The 18,832-nt window shown below is 43.2% G+C and overlaps 1 protein-coding gene across 8 annotated transcripts in view; it reads left to right on the forward strand.

Moving 5' to 3' along the window:
* The window catches only part of c6h8orf34 (chromosome 6 C8orf34 homolog), a 246,429-nt gene that overhangs the window by 89,275 nt on the left and 138,322 nt on the right, over nt 1-18,832 (forward strand). For all 8 annotated transcript variants that reach the window (XR_003878731.1, XR_003878730.1, XM_029755795.1 and 5 more), the window contains exon 7: nt 13,799-13,965. Coding sequence is in view for 6 of the 8 variants with exons in the window: in XM_029755795.1 (XP_029611655.1) it covers nt 13,799-13,965 (167 nt within the window). In the remaining 2 variants the exon portion in view is untranslated. The remainder of the gene's footprint in view (nt 1-13,798; nt 13,966-18,832) is intronic.

Here is an 18,832-nt window from a genome sequence, read left to right on the forward strand (position 1 = left end):
AATTAAAGGAATTAAAGGAAATAGAGGAGGAGATGCCCCATTGAAAATACTTGAAAACTCTGAAGAACAAATGCAACTCAACATTTCTCACAAACAGAACAGACAAGGACACCGCTTCATCTGAAGTCTCAAAGCAGAACCTTATACTAGCGCTGTGTCCGAAATGGCACCCTGTTCCATATTAACTTCCCTGTTTTTGACCAGGGCTCCTGTGGTGAAAAGTAGTGCGCTATATAGGGAATAGGGTACCGTTTGGGACACAGGCCGACGCTAGAATTGCAAATAAAAGTTACACCAACAAAAAAACTCTGAAAAGAACCACCAGTCTAATTCATATTGATACGGCACATTAGCATAGTAATACTCTTTCTGCTCAGGATATGAAGATGTTTAATCTCTCCCCCTCTCGCTCTTTCTTTATGTATCTCTCTCTCTCTCTCTCTCTCTCTCTCTCTCTCTCTCTGTCTCTCTCTCTCTCTCTCTCTCTCTCTCTCTCTCTCTGTCTCTCTCTCTCTCTCTCTCTCTCTCTGCCCCCCTCTTGCTCTTTCTTTATGTATCTCTCTCTCTCTCTCTCTCCCCCCCTCTCTCTCTCTCTGTCTCTCTCTCTCTCTCTCCCCCCCTCTTGCTCTTTCTTTATGTATCTCTCTCTCTCTCCCCCTCTCTCTCTCTCTTTCTCTCTCTCTCTCTCTCTCTCTCTCTCTCTCTCTCTCTCTCTCTCTGTCTCGCTCTCTCTCTCTGTCTCTCTCTCTCTGTCTCTCTCTCTCTCTCGCTCTCTCTCTCTCTCTCTCTCTCTCTCTCTCTCTCTCTCCCCCCTCTTGCTCTTTCTTTATGTATCTCTCTCTCTCTCTCTCTCTCTCCCCCTCTCTCTCTCTCTCTCTGTCTCTCTCTCTCTCTCTCCCCCCTCTTGCTCTTTCTTTATGTATCTCTCTCTCTCTCCCCCTCTCTCTCTCTCTCTCTCTCTCTCTCTCTCTCTCTGTCTCTCTCTCTCTCTCTCCCCCCTCTCGCTCTTTCTTTATGTATCTCTCTCTCTCTCTCTCTCTCTCTCTCTCTGGCTCTCTTGCCATTCCTCTCTGGTTCTGACCTCCCTCTCTTCCCGCTGGTATCTGTAAATACTAGTCATTCTATTGAGATATTCATCCAATTAAGGCTCTCCAGTCCTAATCCCTAACACACACCCTCCGTCCCAGACAGGATATGGAAATGAATTATTATGTCAAATTTGGAGCCGGTGCAAAACACACCTACTCACACACCCGCTCCGTTAGTTCATTTCTTTATCTGTGGATATTAAATTGGAGGCATTATTGGGTCGTTCATTCCTCATCCACACAGTTTGTGCCCTAGCTGGAGATAAAGCCATTCCACCTCAGCAGCAGGGTGAAGTTATGCATATGTTTGTGTTTATTCTAGGAGTCTGTCCATGCTCTGCGTAGTAAATTGTTTTCAGTGAATTTTTCTTTTCTCTGGCTCTCAACTTTCTGGTGCATTGTATCTTTGTGGTGCGTTGTAGGATGCCTTCTAGGAATTGTACCTCCATTGTAATTTAACATCCTGGTCTTTGACAGGACCCAGATTAGAGGACACAGCGTGTAGATTCTAGAGAAGGTTTTCTTCCTGGACCTGCGAAGTCCATCATGGATCATTAAAAGCAGCAGGACCTGCTCCATAACTCAGATTCTATCGCTACAACAGAGCGCATAGCCATTGTCTGCCCATAAAATAGCACCCAGTATCCTATATAGTACAGTACTTTTGACCAGGGCGCATAGTGGACTGTAATAGGTAACAGGGTGCTATTTGGGACACAGTCCTTTGTCTGGATCGTTTGAATGGACTGGGCCGTATTCATTCAAACCCGATATGAGAAACAACAAGGTGTTCGGACAGGTTTCTATTGTCAGTCCTGTTTTGAACACGCCTCTATCTGTCGGACCATGTATCCTTTCTCTGCTTTATAATCATATCCTCTTTGTCTGGATCCATTGGAAGGACTCCGGTCACTATTCAATCAAATGAGCTATGGGGAACTTGTTGATATAAGGATAGGTTTCTATTGTCGGTTATCTCCTTTGAAAATTCGATTTTCTTTGAACGCGCATCCTCTATGTGCTTTCTAAAGACTGATTACCAGAGCTGGGGTGTTTTGAACAATTCCCTGCCTCAGTACATCATATGTCATAGTTCTAAAAACCCATCTGTCCCTCTAACTGCCTCGGTGTCTGCTGTAGCCAATATGTTTGGTGTGACAACGACAAAGGTGCTGTCTCGGACAGAGACAGACTGACGATGATAGATCAGAGACAGGCTGACTGCGCCCTAGCTGCTATTAGCAATGCTGATGTTACACTGCAGCGTTGCTCCCTTTTGTATTGGGTTGCGCAAAAAAAGTCAGTGGGAAGCCAAAGTTAAATCAAATTATATTTCAACTTACTGTGCCCGCGGGCAGGACGGTTGGTCATTGAAACAGGGTGAATTTGAGTGAAAATATCTAAAAGGACGTCTTATTAATCAGACTTTCCAAACGTGGATCTGTTGTAGAGTGACTCCCGCTGACACAGTAAGTTGACATTTTATTTCACTTCTGGCTTTCACGTCTGGCTTCCCACGGACTGTTTTTCAGCAACCCAATACAAAAGGGAGCAACGCTGCAGTGTAACATCCCCATTGCTAATGGCAGCTAACTGCACCAATGCTGACTATATCTCTCTCACACAGGGGTGCAGTGAATACTGAATACACTATCCTTATACTATCTTCTATATTCTCATTCTCTCAATATCTTTTTCTCTCTGTCTCTTCTCTCTCTCTCTCTCTCTCTACTCCCTCTCTCACGCCCTCTCTGCAACCTCCCCTCCGTGATCTGTTACTCTTTTTTTACTTGTTCTCTTGCTCTCTCTCAACCGCTCTCCTCTTTTACTCTTTCTCATTCAATCTTATTCTCTCTCTCGTTCTCTCTTTCGGTCTCTTCCCCCGTCTCTCTCTCTCTCTCTCTCGCTCTCTCTGTAGCCTCACCTTCTCTCTGTTGTGTTGTGATTAATTACTCTTTTCCTCCGTTCTAGTTTGTTAATAATTATCCAGGCCTATTCACTTCCTGGTAATCAACACAGGAAGGTGTGAGTGTCTACCTTTCTACTTTAATGGCCCTGTTGGTTTGTATACGCCGAGTCCCAAATGGCAGGACTCCCTATGAACCCTGGTCAAAAGTAGTGCACTATATAGGGAATAGGGTGCCATTTGGGACACAGCCTTATTCTCAAACGATCGTGGAATAGCTGCCAGGTGGAAGCCATGTTGAGAGGTACTTAAGCGTGAGGACACTGTGTACTGGGTAGAGAAGCTGCACCTTCCTACAGATACACACAGCCTCTGAGATACAGAATCCAATCATAACAAAATAAAAATGTTATTAGTCGCGTATACATATTTGCAGATGTTTTTGCAGGTGCAGCTAAATGCTTGTATTTCTAGCTCCTACTGTGCAGTAATACCTAGCAATACAGAACAATACACACAAATCCAAAATGAATAAAATTAAGAAATTAAGAAATATCACAACGAGCAATGTCAGCAATGTATATATATATATATATATATATACACTCAGTGTACAAAACATTAGGAACACCTTCCTAATATATACTGCTCAAAAAAATTATGGGAACACTTAAACAACACATCCTAGATCTGAATGAAATAAATAATCTTATTAAATACTTTTTTCTTTACATAGTTGAATGTGCTGACAACAAAATCACACAAAAATAATCAATGGAAATCCAATTTATCAACCCATGGAGGTCTGGATTTGGAGTCACTCAAAATTAAATTGGAAAACCACACCACAGGCTGATTCAACTTTGATGTAATGTCCTTAAAACAAGTCAAAATGAGGCTCAGTAGTGTGTGTGGCCTCCACGTGCCTGTATGACCTCCCTACAACGCCTGGGCATGCTCCTGATGAGGTGGCGGATGGTCTCCTGAGGGATCTCCTCCCAGACCTGGACTAAAGCATCCGCCAACTCCTGGACAGTCTGTGGTGCAACGTGGCGTTGGTGGATGGAGCGAGACATGATGTCCCAGATGTGCTCAATTGGATTCAGGTCTGGGGAACGGACGGGCCAGTCCATAGCATCAATGCCTTCCTCTTGCAGGAACTGCTGACACACTCCAGCCACATGAGGTCTAGCATGGTCTTGCATTAGGAGGAACCCAGGGCCAACCGCACCAGCATATGGTCTCACAAGGGGTCTGAGGATCTCATCTCGGTACCTAATGGCAGTCAGGCTACCTCTGGCGAGCACATGGAGGGCTGTGTGGCCCCCCAAAGAAATGCCACCCCACACCATGACTGACCCACCGCCAAACCGGTCATGCTGGAGGATGTTGCAGGCAGCAGAACGTTCTCCACGGCGTCTCCAGACTCTGTCATGTCTGTCACGTGCTCAGTGTGAACCTGCTTTCATCTGTGAAGAGCACAGGGCGCCAGTGGCGAATTTGCCAATCTTGGTGTTCTCTGGCAAATGCCAAACGTCCTGCACGGTGTTGGGCTGTAAGCACAACCCCCACCTGTGGACGTCGGGCCCTCATACCACCCTCATGGAGTCTGTTTCTGACCGTTTGAGCAGACACATGCACATTTGTGGCCTGCTGGAGGTCATTTTGCAGGGCTCTGGCAGTGCTTCTCCTGCTCCTCCTTGCACAAAGGCGGAGGTAGCGGTCCTGCTGCTGGGTTGTTGCCCTCCTACGGCGTCCTCCACGTCTCCTGATGTACTGGCCTGTCTCCTGGTAGCGCCTCCATGCTCTGGACACTATGCTGACAGACACAGCAAACCTTCTTGCCACAGCTCGCATTGATGTGCCATCCTGAGCCACTTGTGTGGGTTGTAGACTCCGTCTCATGCTACCACTAGAGTGAAAGCACCGCCAGCATTCAAAAGTGACCAAAACATCAGCCAGGAAGCATAGGAACTGAGAAGTGGTCTTTGGTCACCACCTGCAGAACCACTCCTTTATTGGGGGTGTCTTGCTAGTTGCCTATAATTTCCACCTGTTGTCTATTCCATTTGCACAACAGCATGTGCAATTTATTGTCAATCAGTGTTGCTTCCTAAGTGGACAGTTTGATTTCACAGAAGTGTGATTGACTTGGAGTTACATTGTGTTTAAGTGTTCCCTTAATTTTTTTGAGCAGTGTATTTTACCCTCAGAACAGTTTCAATTAGTCGGGGCATGGACTCTACAAGTTGTCGAAGGTGTTACACAGGGATGCTGGTCCATGTTGACTCCAATGCTTCCCACAGTTGTGTCAAGTTGGCTGGTAGTGGATCTCATTCCATCTCATCCCACAGATGCTCAATTGGATTGAGATCTGGTGACTGGGCAGGCTAGGACAATCCTAGCCTTGTGGCATGGGGCATTATCCTGCTGAAAACATATAATTGTAGAATGGTACATTGCTGCCATGAAGGGATGCACCTTATTGGCAATGATGATCAGATATCCTGTGGCATTCAAACATTGCTCCACTTTTATTAAGGTGCCCAATGTGTGCCATGAAAACATACCCCACACCATCACCACCATCAGCCTGCAATGTATTTTTTATTTTTTTATTTTAAGGGGTGGATCAGCTTTAATATTGCGGATAGATTTATATATATAAACATTCATACAGTTGAAGCCGGAAGTTTACATACACCTTAGCCAAATACATTTAAACTCAGTTTTTCACAATTCCTGACATTTAATCCTAGTATAAATTCCCTGTCTTAGGTCAGTTAGGATCACCACTTTATTTTAAGAATGTGAAATGTCAGAATAATAGTAGAGAGTGATTTATTTCAGCTTTTATTTCTTTCATCACATTCCCAGTGGGTAGAAGTTTACATACACTCAATTAGTGTTCGGCCTTTAAATTCTTTAACTTGGGTCAAACATTTCGGGTAGCCTTCCACAAGCTTCCAACAATAAGTTGGGTGAATTTTGGCCCATTCTTCCTGACAGAGCTGGTGCAATTGAGTCAGGTTTGTAGGCCTCCTTGCTCGCACACACTTTTTCAGTTCTGCCCACAAATTTTCTATAGGATTGAGGTCAGGGCTTTGTGATGGCCACTCTAATACCTTGACTTTGTTGTCCTTAAGCTATTTTGCCACAACTTTGGAAGTATGCTTGGGGTCATTGTCTATTTGGAAGACCCATTTGCCACCAAGCTTTAACTTCCTGACTGATGTCTTGAGATGTTGCTTCAATATATCCACATAATTTTCCTGCCTCATGATGCCATCTATTTTGTGAAGTGCACCAGCCCCTCCTGCAGCAAAGCACCCCCACAACATGATGCTGCCACCCCAATGCTTCACAGATGGGATGGTGTTCTTTCGCTTGCAAGCCTCCCCCATTTTCCTCCAAACATAACGATGGTCATTATGGCCAAACAGTTCTATTTTTGTTTCATCAGACCAGAGGACATTTCTCCAAAAAGTACGATCTTTGGCCCCATGTGCAGTTGCGAACAATAGTCTGGCTTTTTTATGGTGGTTTTGGAGCAGTGGCTTCTTCCTTGCTGAGCGGGCTTTCAGGTTATGTCGATATAGGACTAATTTTACTGTGGATATAGATACTTTTGTACCTGTTTCCTCCAGCATCTTCACAAGGTCCTTTGCTGTTGATCTGGGATTGATTTGCACTTTTCACACCAAAGTACGTTCATCTCTAGGAGACAGAACGCGTCTCCTTCCTGAGCGGTATGACGGCTGCGTGGTCCCATGGTGTTTATACTTTCGTACTATTGTTTGTACAGATGAACGTGGTACCTTCAGGCGTTTGGAAATTTCTCCCGAGGATGAACCAGACTTATGGAGGTCTACAATTCTTTTTCAGAGGTCTTGGCTGATTTCTTTTGATTTTCCCATGATGTCAAGCAGAGGCACTGAGTTTGAAGGTAGGCCTTGAAATACATCCAGGAGGTACACCTCCAATTGACTCAAATTATGTAAATTAGCCTATCAGAAGATTCTAAATCCATGACATCATTTTCTGGAATTTTACAAGCTGTTTAACCTCTCTGGGCCAGTGGGACGTTTGCGTCCCACCCTATTCAACAGCCAGTGGAATCGCGTGGCGCGAAATACAAATACCTCAAAAATGCTATAACTTCAATTTCTCAAACATATGACTATTTTACACCATTTGAAAGATAAGACTCTCGTTAATCTAACCACATCGTCCGATTTCAAAAAGGCTTTACAGCGAAAGCAAAACATTAGATTATGTCAGGAGAGTACCCTGCCAAAAATAATCACACAGCCATGTTCAAAGCAAGCATATATGTCACAAAAACCAAAACCACAGCTAAATGCAGCACTAACCTTTGATGATCTTCATCAGATGACACTCCTAGGACATTATGTTATACAATACATGCATGTTTTGTTCAATCAAGTTCATATTTATATCAAAAACCAGCTTTTTACATTAGCATGTGATGTTCAGAACTAGCATACCCATCGAAAACTTCCGGTGAATTTACTAAATTACTCATGATAAACGTTGACAAAATACATAACAATTATTTTAAGAATAAAAGATACAGAACTCCTTTATGCAAACGCTATGTCAGATTTTAAAATAGCTTTTCGGCGAAAGCACATTTTGCAATATTCTGAGTACATAGCTCAGCCATCACGGCTAGCTAATTTGACACCCACCAACTTTGGGACAACCTAAACTCAGAATTACTATTAGAAAAATGTGATTACCTTTGCTGTTCTTCGTCAGAATGCACTCCCAGGACTTCTACTTCAACAACAAATGTTGTTTTGGTTCCAAATAATCCATAGTTATATCCAAATACCTCGGTTTTGTTCGTGCGTTCAGGTCACTATCCGAAGGGTAACGTGCGAGCGTATTTCGTGACAAAAAAAATCAAAATATTCCATTACCGTACTTAGAAGTATGTCAAACGCTGTTTAAAATCAATTTTTTATGCTATTTTTCTCGTAAAATAGCGATAATATTCCAACCGGACAACGTTTTATTCATTCAAAGAGAGAAAGAAAAAAATGGCGAAGTCTCGTGAATGCGCATCTCCAGTGTCACTGTCCCCAGGCAGGCCACTTACAAACTCTGCTGCGTACTTTGCCCAGAGACAGGAGACACGTCATTCCACTTTCTGAACACTTTAGAGAGCCAATGGAAGCCTTAGAAAGTGTCACGTAACAGCACAGATGCTCTAATTTTGAGAGAGATGCAACAGAAGGACAACAAATTGTCAGACAGGGCACTTCCTGCATGGAATCTTCTCAGGTTTTGGCCTGCCATATGAGTTATGTTATACTCACAGACACCATTCAAACAGTTTTAGAAACTTTAGAGTGTTTTCTATCCAAATCTACTACTATTATATGCATATTCTCGTTTCTGGGCAAGAGTAGTAACCAGTTTAAATCGGGTACGTTTTTTATCCTGCCGTGAAAATACTGCCCCCTAGCCCCAACCGGTTAATATTATTGTTGTATCTAATTTTAACAGCTAACATTCCGATAGCAATAATAAATAGATATGCCGATAGTGGACAACTTTGTTTTACTCCTCTTGACAGTTTAAAACTTTCTGAGATGTAGCCATTATTTACTATTTTACACCTAGGGTTACTATACATAACTTTAACCCATTTTACAAGAGATTCTCCAAAATTGAAATATTCTAGGCATTTATATATACACTCCAGTCGTACTTTATCAAAAGCCTTTTCAAAATCAGCTATGAAAACCAGGCCTGGTTTCTCCAATATTTCATTGTATTCTATTGTTTCCAGTACTTGTCTTATATTATCTCCAATGTATCGTCCATGTAAAAAACCTGTCTGATTAGGATGATTAATATCTGACAATACCTTTTAAATTCTATGCACCAAGCATAGCTAGAATCTTTGCATCACAACACTGAAATGTAAGAGGCCTCCAATTTTTTAAATGGACTGGATCTTTATATATACCACTTGGATCCTGTTTCAGTAATAATGAAATCAGACCTTCTTGTTGCGTGTCCGATAATCTACCGTTTATATAGGAGTGGTTAAAACATGCTAATAATGGTCCTCTGAGTATATCAAAACAAGTTTGGTATACTTCCACTGGTATGCCATCCAGCCCTGGAGTTTTCCCAGCCTTAAAGGCTTTAATTGCATCAAGAAGTTCCTCCTCTGTAATTTGGCCTTCACATGAGTCTTTCTGTACAGATGTTAATTTTACATTATTAATAGGAAAAAAATCCATACAATTAGCTTTGTTTAGTGGAGATGGAGGAGACTGAAACAAAAACATATACTTAAAGTACTTTACTTCCTCTTCCAAAATGTAATTTGGTGAATCATGCGTGACTCCATCATTTGTAACACGTTTCGATACATTTGTTTTGGTAGCATTTCTATATTGAAGATTGAAAAGTAATTTGGTGCATTTTTCCCCATATTCCATCCAGTTCGCTTTATTTTTATAATATATTACACTGGATCTTTCTTGAATAAGTTCCTCCATTTCTTTTTGTTTTTCCTCTAACTTATTCTGTGCCTCCAAGGTATAGTTGTTATTGCTATCTAACTGTACTGTTAGTCCTTCAATTTCCTTTGTTAATATGGACTCTTTTGATCTAAATTGCTTTTGTTTTATAGATGAGTACTGAATTGCATGGCCTCTAAAGGCACATTTAAAAGTGTCTCATACAATAAGGGGATCTTCTGTACCTATGTTATGTTGGAAAAAGTCAGTTATAAATTCTTCTGTCCTAGTTATAAACAAGTTCTCATCCAGTAGGCTTTGATTAAATTTCCAATATCCTCGCCCACATGGAAATTCTGTAAGAGTAATATATATGCCATATGTGATGATCCGACCGCATTCTGTCCCCTATCAACACTTTTTAAACTTTTCGTGCCAGAGAGAATGATATAAGACAGTAATCAAGATGACTAGCTTGATTAAGCCTCCGCCATGTATATCTCACTAGGTCAGGGTATTTAAGCCTCCATATATCCACTAATTCCAATATATCCATGACATTCATGATTTCCTTAAGTGCCTGAGGGTGATAGTTTGTAGTGTGATTTCCTTTACCGTCCATATAAGGTGAATGCACCAATTTGTAAGTCGCTCTGGATAAGAGCGTCTGCTAAATGACGTAAATGTAAATGTAACTGTAACAGAGGTATTTAAAACCGTATTAAAATCTCCCACCATAATAATAGAGTCTAGTGTTGCTTGTAGAGTTGATAAATTCTTATATATATTTTCAAAGAAGCTTGGATCACCATTATTTGGACCGTATATGTTAATAAGCCATATCTGTTTATTGTCCAATAACATATTTAAAATAATCCATCTACCTTGATGATCTGTTTGGACAATTTACACATTTGGATCAAAATTACTGAACATGCACCCCTGTGGGGGATCAGCTTGGCAGAGTTGTTGTTGCCTACCATCACCACCTGGGGTTGGCCCATCAGGAAGTCCAGGGCACAGTTGCACAGGGCCAATCCAGGGCCTTGATCTTAGTGCTGAGCTTGGATGGCACTATGGTGTTGAAGGCTGAGCTGTAGTCCATACACAGCATTCTAACATAGGTATTCCTCTTGCCCAGGTGGGATAGGGCAGTGTGCAGTGCGATGGGGATTGTGTCATCCATAGAACTGTTGGGGCGGTATGCAAATTGTTGTGGGTCTAGGGTGTCGGTTAAGATGGATGTGATATGATCCTTAACTAGCCTCTCAAAGCACTTCAGGATGACAGAAGTGAGAGTCCTACGGGGCTATAGTCATTTAGTTCAGTTACCTTTGCTTTCTTGGGTACAGGAACAATGGTGGGAATCGTGAAGCAAGTGGGGACAACAGACTGGGATAGGGAGAGATTGAATATATCGTTAAACCCTCCAGCCAGCTGGTCTGCACATGCTCTGAGGATACGGCTTGGGATGCCGTCTGGGCTAGCAGCCTTGTGAGGGTTAACACGCTGTCTTACTCACTTTGGCCATGGAGAATGAGAGCATGTGGCGGCCCACATCGGTAGTGTTTTCCTTGAGGTGGGTGAAGGAGGTGTTTAGCTTGTCCGGGAGCTAGCTGTGCGTGTCCGCGACTTGACTGACTTTCCCTTTATAATCGGTGATTGTCTGGGGTCCCTGCCACATATGTCTCGTGTCTGAGCCATTGAGTTGCGACTCCACTTTGTCCCTGTACTGTCATTTTTCATCTTTGATTGCATTACGGAGGTCAAAGCTGGTCTGTTTGTACACGTCCATGTTCCCAGTCACCTTGCCCTGGTTAAATGCAGTGGTTCTTGCTTTCAGTTTGCGCGAATGCTGCCATCTATCCACAGTTTTTGTTTTGGATAAATTCAAATCATCACAGTGGGAACAATATTCCCTATGCACTTCCTGATGAACTTAGTCACCGAGTCAGTGTATACGTGCATACTATTCTCAGACACAACCCAGAACATTTCCCAGTCTGTGTGATCAAAACAATCTTGAAGCGTAGATTCTGATTGGTCAGACCCACGTTAAACAGTCCTTACCACAGCTAATTCCTGTTTCTGCCTATAGGAGGGGAGGAGAAAAATTGTTTTATTTGGAGGGCCTTGTAGTTGTCCCGGAAGGGGGAATAGCAATGATCCAGAGTGTATGATGCGCAAGAAGTACCTGTGTTGATAACATTTCGGAAGCGTTTTCCACAGATGTATTAAGTCCCCAGCTACAATAAATGTGGCCTCATAATATACGGTGTCCAGTTTGCACAATGTCCAGTATAGTTATTTAAGAACCCGTCGTGGTGTCGGTTTTGGAGGGAAAATACACAGCAGTGATAATGACCAGAGAAAATTCTCTCAGGAGGTAATGCGGTCGGCATTTGATGGTGAGGTATTCTAGATCAGGAGAACATTACCACAATCACACCATTTGTAGTTAATCATGAAAGATACTTTTATTTTTCCCAGAGAGTTCTTTCTTCCTGTCTCTGTGATGGACAGAGAACCCCACTGACTGAATGGACAGGGACAATATATCCAGAGAGAGCCATGATTCTGTAAAACAGAGTATGTTACAGTCCCTGATGTCTCGCTGGAAGGAGATCTTCGCCCTGAGCCTGTCTACTTTATTGTCCAGGGACTGAACGTTAGTGAGTAATATACTCTGAAGCGGTGGATGATATGCACGCCTCCTGAGTCTGACTAAGAGAGCTCACTTCTTCTTCCTTTTCTTCGGCGTCTTCGTTTTGGTGCATCCCCGGAATGAATGGTTCTGCCTCGGGGAGTTCAAACAAAGGATTCAATTCAGGGAAGTCTAATTTCTGGTCGAAATGCTGGTAAGTGACCTCTGATCTAATATCCAAAATCATTTTTGTGGCTGTAGGTCAAAATTCGAGAAACGTTCCGAGCAAATAATTTTAGAAATAACACACACAAAATATACTACAAAACTGTCTAGGTGTCACGGGCGTCGTAAGGATTGGACCAAAATGCAGCGGGGATGTGAATGCTCATTTTCTTCTTTATTAAATAAATGAACACTGAACAAAAAGAACGACGAAAACAGTCCTGTCTGGCACACAGCTAAACAAGAAACAACTACCCACAAAACCCATAGAAAAACACCCCTACTAAATAGGACCTTCAATTAGAGGCAACGAGGAACAGCTGCCTCCAATTGAAGGTCAAAACAATAAACTAAACATAGAAATAGAATAACTAGAAAATAGAACATAGAAATACAAACATAGAACACTACCCAAAAACCCTGACAACACAAAACAAACACACCGCTGCCACGTCCTGACCAAACTATAATAACAAATAACCCCTTATACTGGTCAGGACGTGACACTAGGAGATAGAAAGATGTTGATAGGGGTGAATCTATGTCTTTCTAACAGGGAAATAAACCATTTCCATTTCCGAGTGTATTGCATCTTACTAAGTAGAACTAAAAGGAATGCCTGGGGTTTTCCTGGGCGTGCAAAATTAACAGGAAAAACTCTTGGCTGTGGCTATAATATCATATCCAATGTCCCGTCCCCCCTTACTGTTCTAACTCCTCTTCCTGTCTTTATGGTGTGAAGAAGGAGATGAGGAGTAAATGATTGAAGCAGCTTAACACAAGTCCTAACCATACAAACAAAGACACTGATAACTAAACTAAGAGGTATCATTGGTGTCGTTTCCAAAGGGAGCAAATGAAGCATAGTGGCCAGGACAAGCAAGGAGGTGGGCAGAGCATATTTCCGTTAGGTAATACCTACTCTGTGAAGTGCACGTGTGCACTTGCACTCCTTCTAAACAACACCATTTTTTTACAACTTTTAGAAAGGGTCAAGTCTACAAAATCTGTTCGTAACAGATTATAGTTTTAGGAACAGAAAACCGTATTGAGATGGAATGTTTCATCAATGAGAACATTTTCAACGAGCTCCATCTTCACTTTCCACCACCAGACTTCCTTTCACCACCATATTTGGTGGATCTGTTGGGGCGGTATGAAAATTGGAGTGGGTCTACGGTTTCTGGGATAATGGTGTTGATGTGAGCCATGACCAGCCTTTCAAAGCACTTCATGGCTACAAATTAGAGTGCTACTGGTCAGTTGTCATTTAGGCAGGTTACCTTAGCGTTCTTGACCACAGGGACTATGGTGGTCTGCTTGAAACATGTTGGTATTACAGACTCAGTCAGGGGCAGGTTGAAAACCCCTCCCCTTCCCATTCTAACCTCCCCTCTTCCTGTTGTAACCCCTCCCCTTCCTGTTTCTCCAGTGTGAAGATGGAGGGGAAGAGTAAAGGGTTGAAGCAGCAGCAGCAGCACCACAAGAAGCTCCTGGCGGCCATGTTGTCCCAGGATTCCTTTGACTCGGCTCATAGCTCTGCCCCCTCACTCACCGAGGAGGAAATAGAGGACGAGGATGATGCCATGGAACTGCTGGGTAAGATCAGAAAAATGTGCTTACACATTCACACATGCACACACATGCACACGCATACACGCACGCAGGCATACACGCACAGGGGTCGATGGGTTCTCACCTTCCGCTCTTCAAGCCCCGTTTTCCTACTAACAACTACTAAACAAAACCAGGCTGAATGCTGATTCACATTTCAAATATGCCAGTGAAGATAATGACTCTATTTTCATGGAGGGTCACTGAGTTCTGACTTTAAGATGTTGCTGGCGTCTTCATTACGGCTGAACTAGACTACCGAGTTCCACAACAACAACAACCTCCAGATATGCTGAATATGGAAAACACATTCATAAACACTGAACAGAATTTCCTTCCGTTGTGAATAAGAAACACTTACATGACGGTCAGGCTCTAGACAACAGAAGATTGCATTGCAAATGGTCTCTCTCATTAATCTAAGAGGCAAGACAAGTTGTGTACAGTAAATGTAGGATAACCATGAATAACAGATACATGATAATCCACAGCCAATCTAGATGAAACAAAACGAATTATATAGACACGCACGCACGCACGCACGCACGCACGCACGCACGCACACACACACACACACACACACACACACACACACACACACACACACACACACACACACACACACGCTCCCATGCTGTAGTGTAGCTACTCCATGGTAGTAGAATGGTTTAGAAGTGTCTTGCTGTGTTCTTCACAGTGCTTACTTACAGCCAGCCACCTGTTATCTGGCCAAGTAAAACTCAACTCCACAATGCGCTGTGCTTTTTTCTGTGTAATTGCTATTCTCAGTAATTGCGTGCCAAATCCATGTCGCCGCTCAACTCCGTTGATGTGAAGTACACTGTGGGGTTGAGATTTACTTAGCTACCTGTTATCATGCCCTCCCCCACACACTGAGTACCAGCGTGCGTATGTGTGTGTGTTGGTCAAGAAATGTGTGATTCATCCATTCATAACAGTTTAGGCTGTAATTCATAACGGCAATGAATGAACAAAAAAACACTATATTCCTTTATATTTTTTGTTTGAGGTTGTTTTTTGATTTCCGGAAGTTTCTTGTGTGACTTGAGGTGCTTTTTCTGGATTACACAGTGAGGTGGTGTCTGTTCTTTCTGCTCCCATCACCTTGTTTGACCAGACACTGAGGTATCTTGTCTCATGTCAAATTCAATTTGTTCTCTTTCTTGTAAAGGTAGTGTTCTGTGTTATCTAAAGCTCTCTCTCTCTCTCTCTCTCTCTCTCTCTCTCTCTCTCTCTCTCTCTCTCTCTCTCTCTCGCTCTCGCTCTCGCTCTCGCTCTCGCTCTCGCTCTCGCTCTCGCTCTCTCTCGCTCTCTCTCTCTCTCTCCCACTCTCTCTTTCTCCCGCTCTCTCTTTCTCCCGCTCTCTCCTGCATTATAATCCTTCCCTCCAGCGATAGGTAGGTAGGTAGAATAAAGTACAAAGGGGATTATCCCTGGGTTCTGGCTCTGTTGTAACAAAAGGCCTCATTCTTCTGATACCTAATTCATGCTAAGGGAGAAACACACACCCACAGAGGGAAATCGCTGACTCATAGCCTTACAAAATCCTACTTTAAACCCCACAGATTACCTGCTGTTTTCTATTTCTTTCTGTCTTTTCCAACACCTATGGCTCTGCAGTATATGTTCAAATACAGATCAGCCAAAGTTGTGCTTTAGCGTAGCATGTCTTTCTGTAACGCGTGTAGACCGACTTGTCGTACTGAACAGAACCTTGACCACATCCTTTCCCGCTCATTCCTTTCTGTGTGTCTTGCATGTCCACTCCCTCTCCCCAGATGGGAAAGCAGGAGTCCAATTACACAGTGGTTGACCATCTCTCTCCCATTTTCCCCTCTTATTCCCTCTCCCCTTAGTCTCTTCTGTAGTGACGGATGATCAACGTCCTCCCCCACTTCAGAAGGCCGTGTCATCTGCAGAGCACAGCACATCCAGAGTGCTCGTTTGTAAAGTGGCGTCTGGATGAGTTGAAGTAGACTAATTATTCACATGTGTTTAATGTTTGCCCTGTTCGAGAAGGAGAGGACGCTGTTGGTCGTGTCGTACTGCATAAACCATATTTAATCACACGGGTGTTTTGTGAGTTGATTATATGGAATGACCCCGCTTGGTCTTATCTCTGATTGATCATAATTCTGATAGCTGTGTGTCTGACTCTTAACAGTTATAGCCTGCAGTCCAGTCCACAGACAGCAGATATTCAGAGGGGATGATGCAATGAGGTCATTTGTGATTCTGTGTGAAGGCTTGGCCTAATATAGTGAAGGGTTTGGCTTGGTACAGCCCATTGAGACTGGGCCGGTCCTGGTAGAGAGAGAGAGAGAGAGAGAGAGAGAGAGGTCTATCAGTCATACTTAATGGCCTTCCAGACTGCTACAGAAATACTTAGATGGTAGGGAGAGAAGAGAGATGCCCAGTGGTTGGTCCTATTGTCTTAATTAAGCTGGGAGAAATCGCAATGGGATTGCAATTATAGTGGACATCATGGGATCTGAACTTGACTTCAGATAAGCTACACTGTTTTGATTATGACTCAGGGAGTTGTGATGGAGATAATATTCAACAGAGTGGCTGCGGTTCCAGATATTCTGGAACCTGACTTGCTGTGGCTAATGATAGAGATTTCTCCGCATGTGCAGAATTTATTTTTATGTAGCTGCGGCCCACTCTGCTGCCTACATAGCTTCTGCTCAGTGCTCCGCTGCTGCTGCCCACTCCTTGACCCTCGGAGGGAAACTTGATGTCGTACACTAAAGCCGTATTTTTTATTTTTTTTTACAGTCGAAGCTAAAGACATGGTCGACATGTTCGAACTGTGCATTCCATGCCTCAAGCGGGATTGAATGTTCTTTTTTTCAGGAGGGGTGTTAGGCTACATGCAGCTATCATGTTGATGTTGTACACAAACAACATGATCGGCATGTTCGTACAAACGCTGTCGTCTGTTGTAACAGTATTGCAAACATAAGCACGACGCGAAGGCTGTCTTGCGATTTCATGTTCTTCTTAGCTGCTGAGGTACATGCAGCTATTTAGGCAAGCATGTCAAACACAAGCAAGACAGACAGGCGGTCAAAATAGCGATTTAATATTATTTTCTCATCATCATTGCAAACATTGACTAGTTATTTTTACATCTACTTTCACTATGATATGAAGATTATCCTCACACATAGTGTGCAGTCTAAAGCGGTAGTTGACAAAGATGTAAGGAATAACTCAGACTCTGGTTACTGGTCCGGATACACGCTCGGCTGCCTATACAGTTCGGCTGCCCAGAGGTGAAACAGCTGGGTGCGCTACTTGTGCTGCAGTTGCGTGATCGCTGAGAAGCGGTAATAGCGGTCCGTAGGGCCTGTGTGAGGTTAAAACGCAGACAGTTTTGGAGAGTTACATGCTGTTATCTAGGCAGCATTTTAAACACAAGCAAGACACAGACACGCTGTCTGATTAGCCATTTAATGTTAATGTTTCATCATCATTGCAAGCATCGGCTAACGCAGGAGGTAGACAGGCAGTCTAAGTATTAGTGTTCTTTTTTTCAGGAACTCTGGATAGTGGCTACGACATGGCGGTAGCTATACAGATTAGCCTACGTCATCACACAGAACGTGGATCTGTAGGGACTGCGTCCTGCTTTGTGCAAGTGCAATATTCGTTATAACAGACAGAGGTTGTTTTTTGAATGTTAATTTAAAATCGCTGCACGGTTTTTGTTTTAGCTGTCCCTACACAGGCAGAGACAGGCTACGTCATTATGGTTGAGAAGAGGGTGAGTAAAGAGAGAAACAAGAAGGGAGCCGGAGTGTGAGCAGTAGCTACGTAGTGTGCATAAAATAACGCAAGCGCAGAACGTGATTCGGATCCTTAGCTTCGAGAAAGAGATTTCTGGAAGGACGCGGTGAAAACTCTGTATTCGCAGCCACGGCCTGTATTCAAAGGTTGCATGCCGAAAGACACCCTTTTCCTTATAGGGGCCTGGTCAAAGGTTGTGCACTATATAGGGAATAGGGTGCCATTTGGGATGCACTCAAAGTTGTATGGATCCAGGAATGTAGTTTGTAGATCATTCATTGTTACATCAATCTGTGAGTGAACATACTGGAGAAGTGGATGTTTGAGACACTGTGTATATGAGGTTACAATGACCTCTAGTGGCCACAGATGAAATAGGAGCCAGTGCCTGGCACTGAATTCTCCTGTGAACCATGGGGTGTATTCATTAGGGCATAACGTAGCAAAACATTGCGCAACGAAGAGAAAACAAGCATTTCTTATTGGACTTCAGATAGTACCTCCCCGTTTTACTCTGTTTTTGTCCACTTTGTACGTACTGAACACGACCCTGGTGTTTATTGTTGTTCTCTGTGGTTCAGACTGGGCCACTGGTGTCTCTCTCTCCCACTCATTGAGCTTCTGCCAGACTCCACCATCTGTGTGTAGCAGAGGGTTACCAACTTAACACACGCATAGCGTGCCAAACTAACCAGGTGCAACGATGACTCTGCCACTTTCTGTAGACATGTGTTGTCACTGTTCTTGTTTTGACCAAACCAAACCACCATATTGTAACAAAGCACTGAGCAGCTGGCATAGGGTACTGCATACCAAGCCAGGAGTGTCTTTGTTATTCTATGACTCCAGTTGCTCACACAACTGTGGTACTAAGTCAAGCCAGGAATAGGGCTTCTACGGTGAACGTATTACTGCCACACCAGCAGTCACGAGTCATGATGGCAGTCAAATTCCACATGACCGTTTAGTCACATTAATTAGGCTTCTCCGAGCTCTGATGCTGCTGATGGTCAATTTGCTAACTCCCTGGTACTCA

This window comes from Salmo trutta, chromosome 6 (genome assembly GCF_901001165.1).
Source record: "Salmo trutta chromosome 6, fSalTru1.1, whole genome shotgun sequence".
Taxonomy (NCBI): domain Eukaryota; kingdom Metazoa; phylum Chordata; class Actinopteri; order Salmoniformes; family Salmonidae; genus Salmo; species Salmo trutta.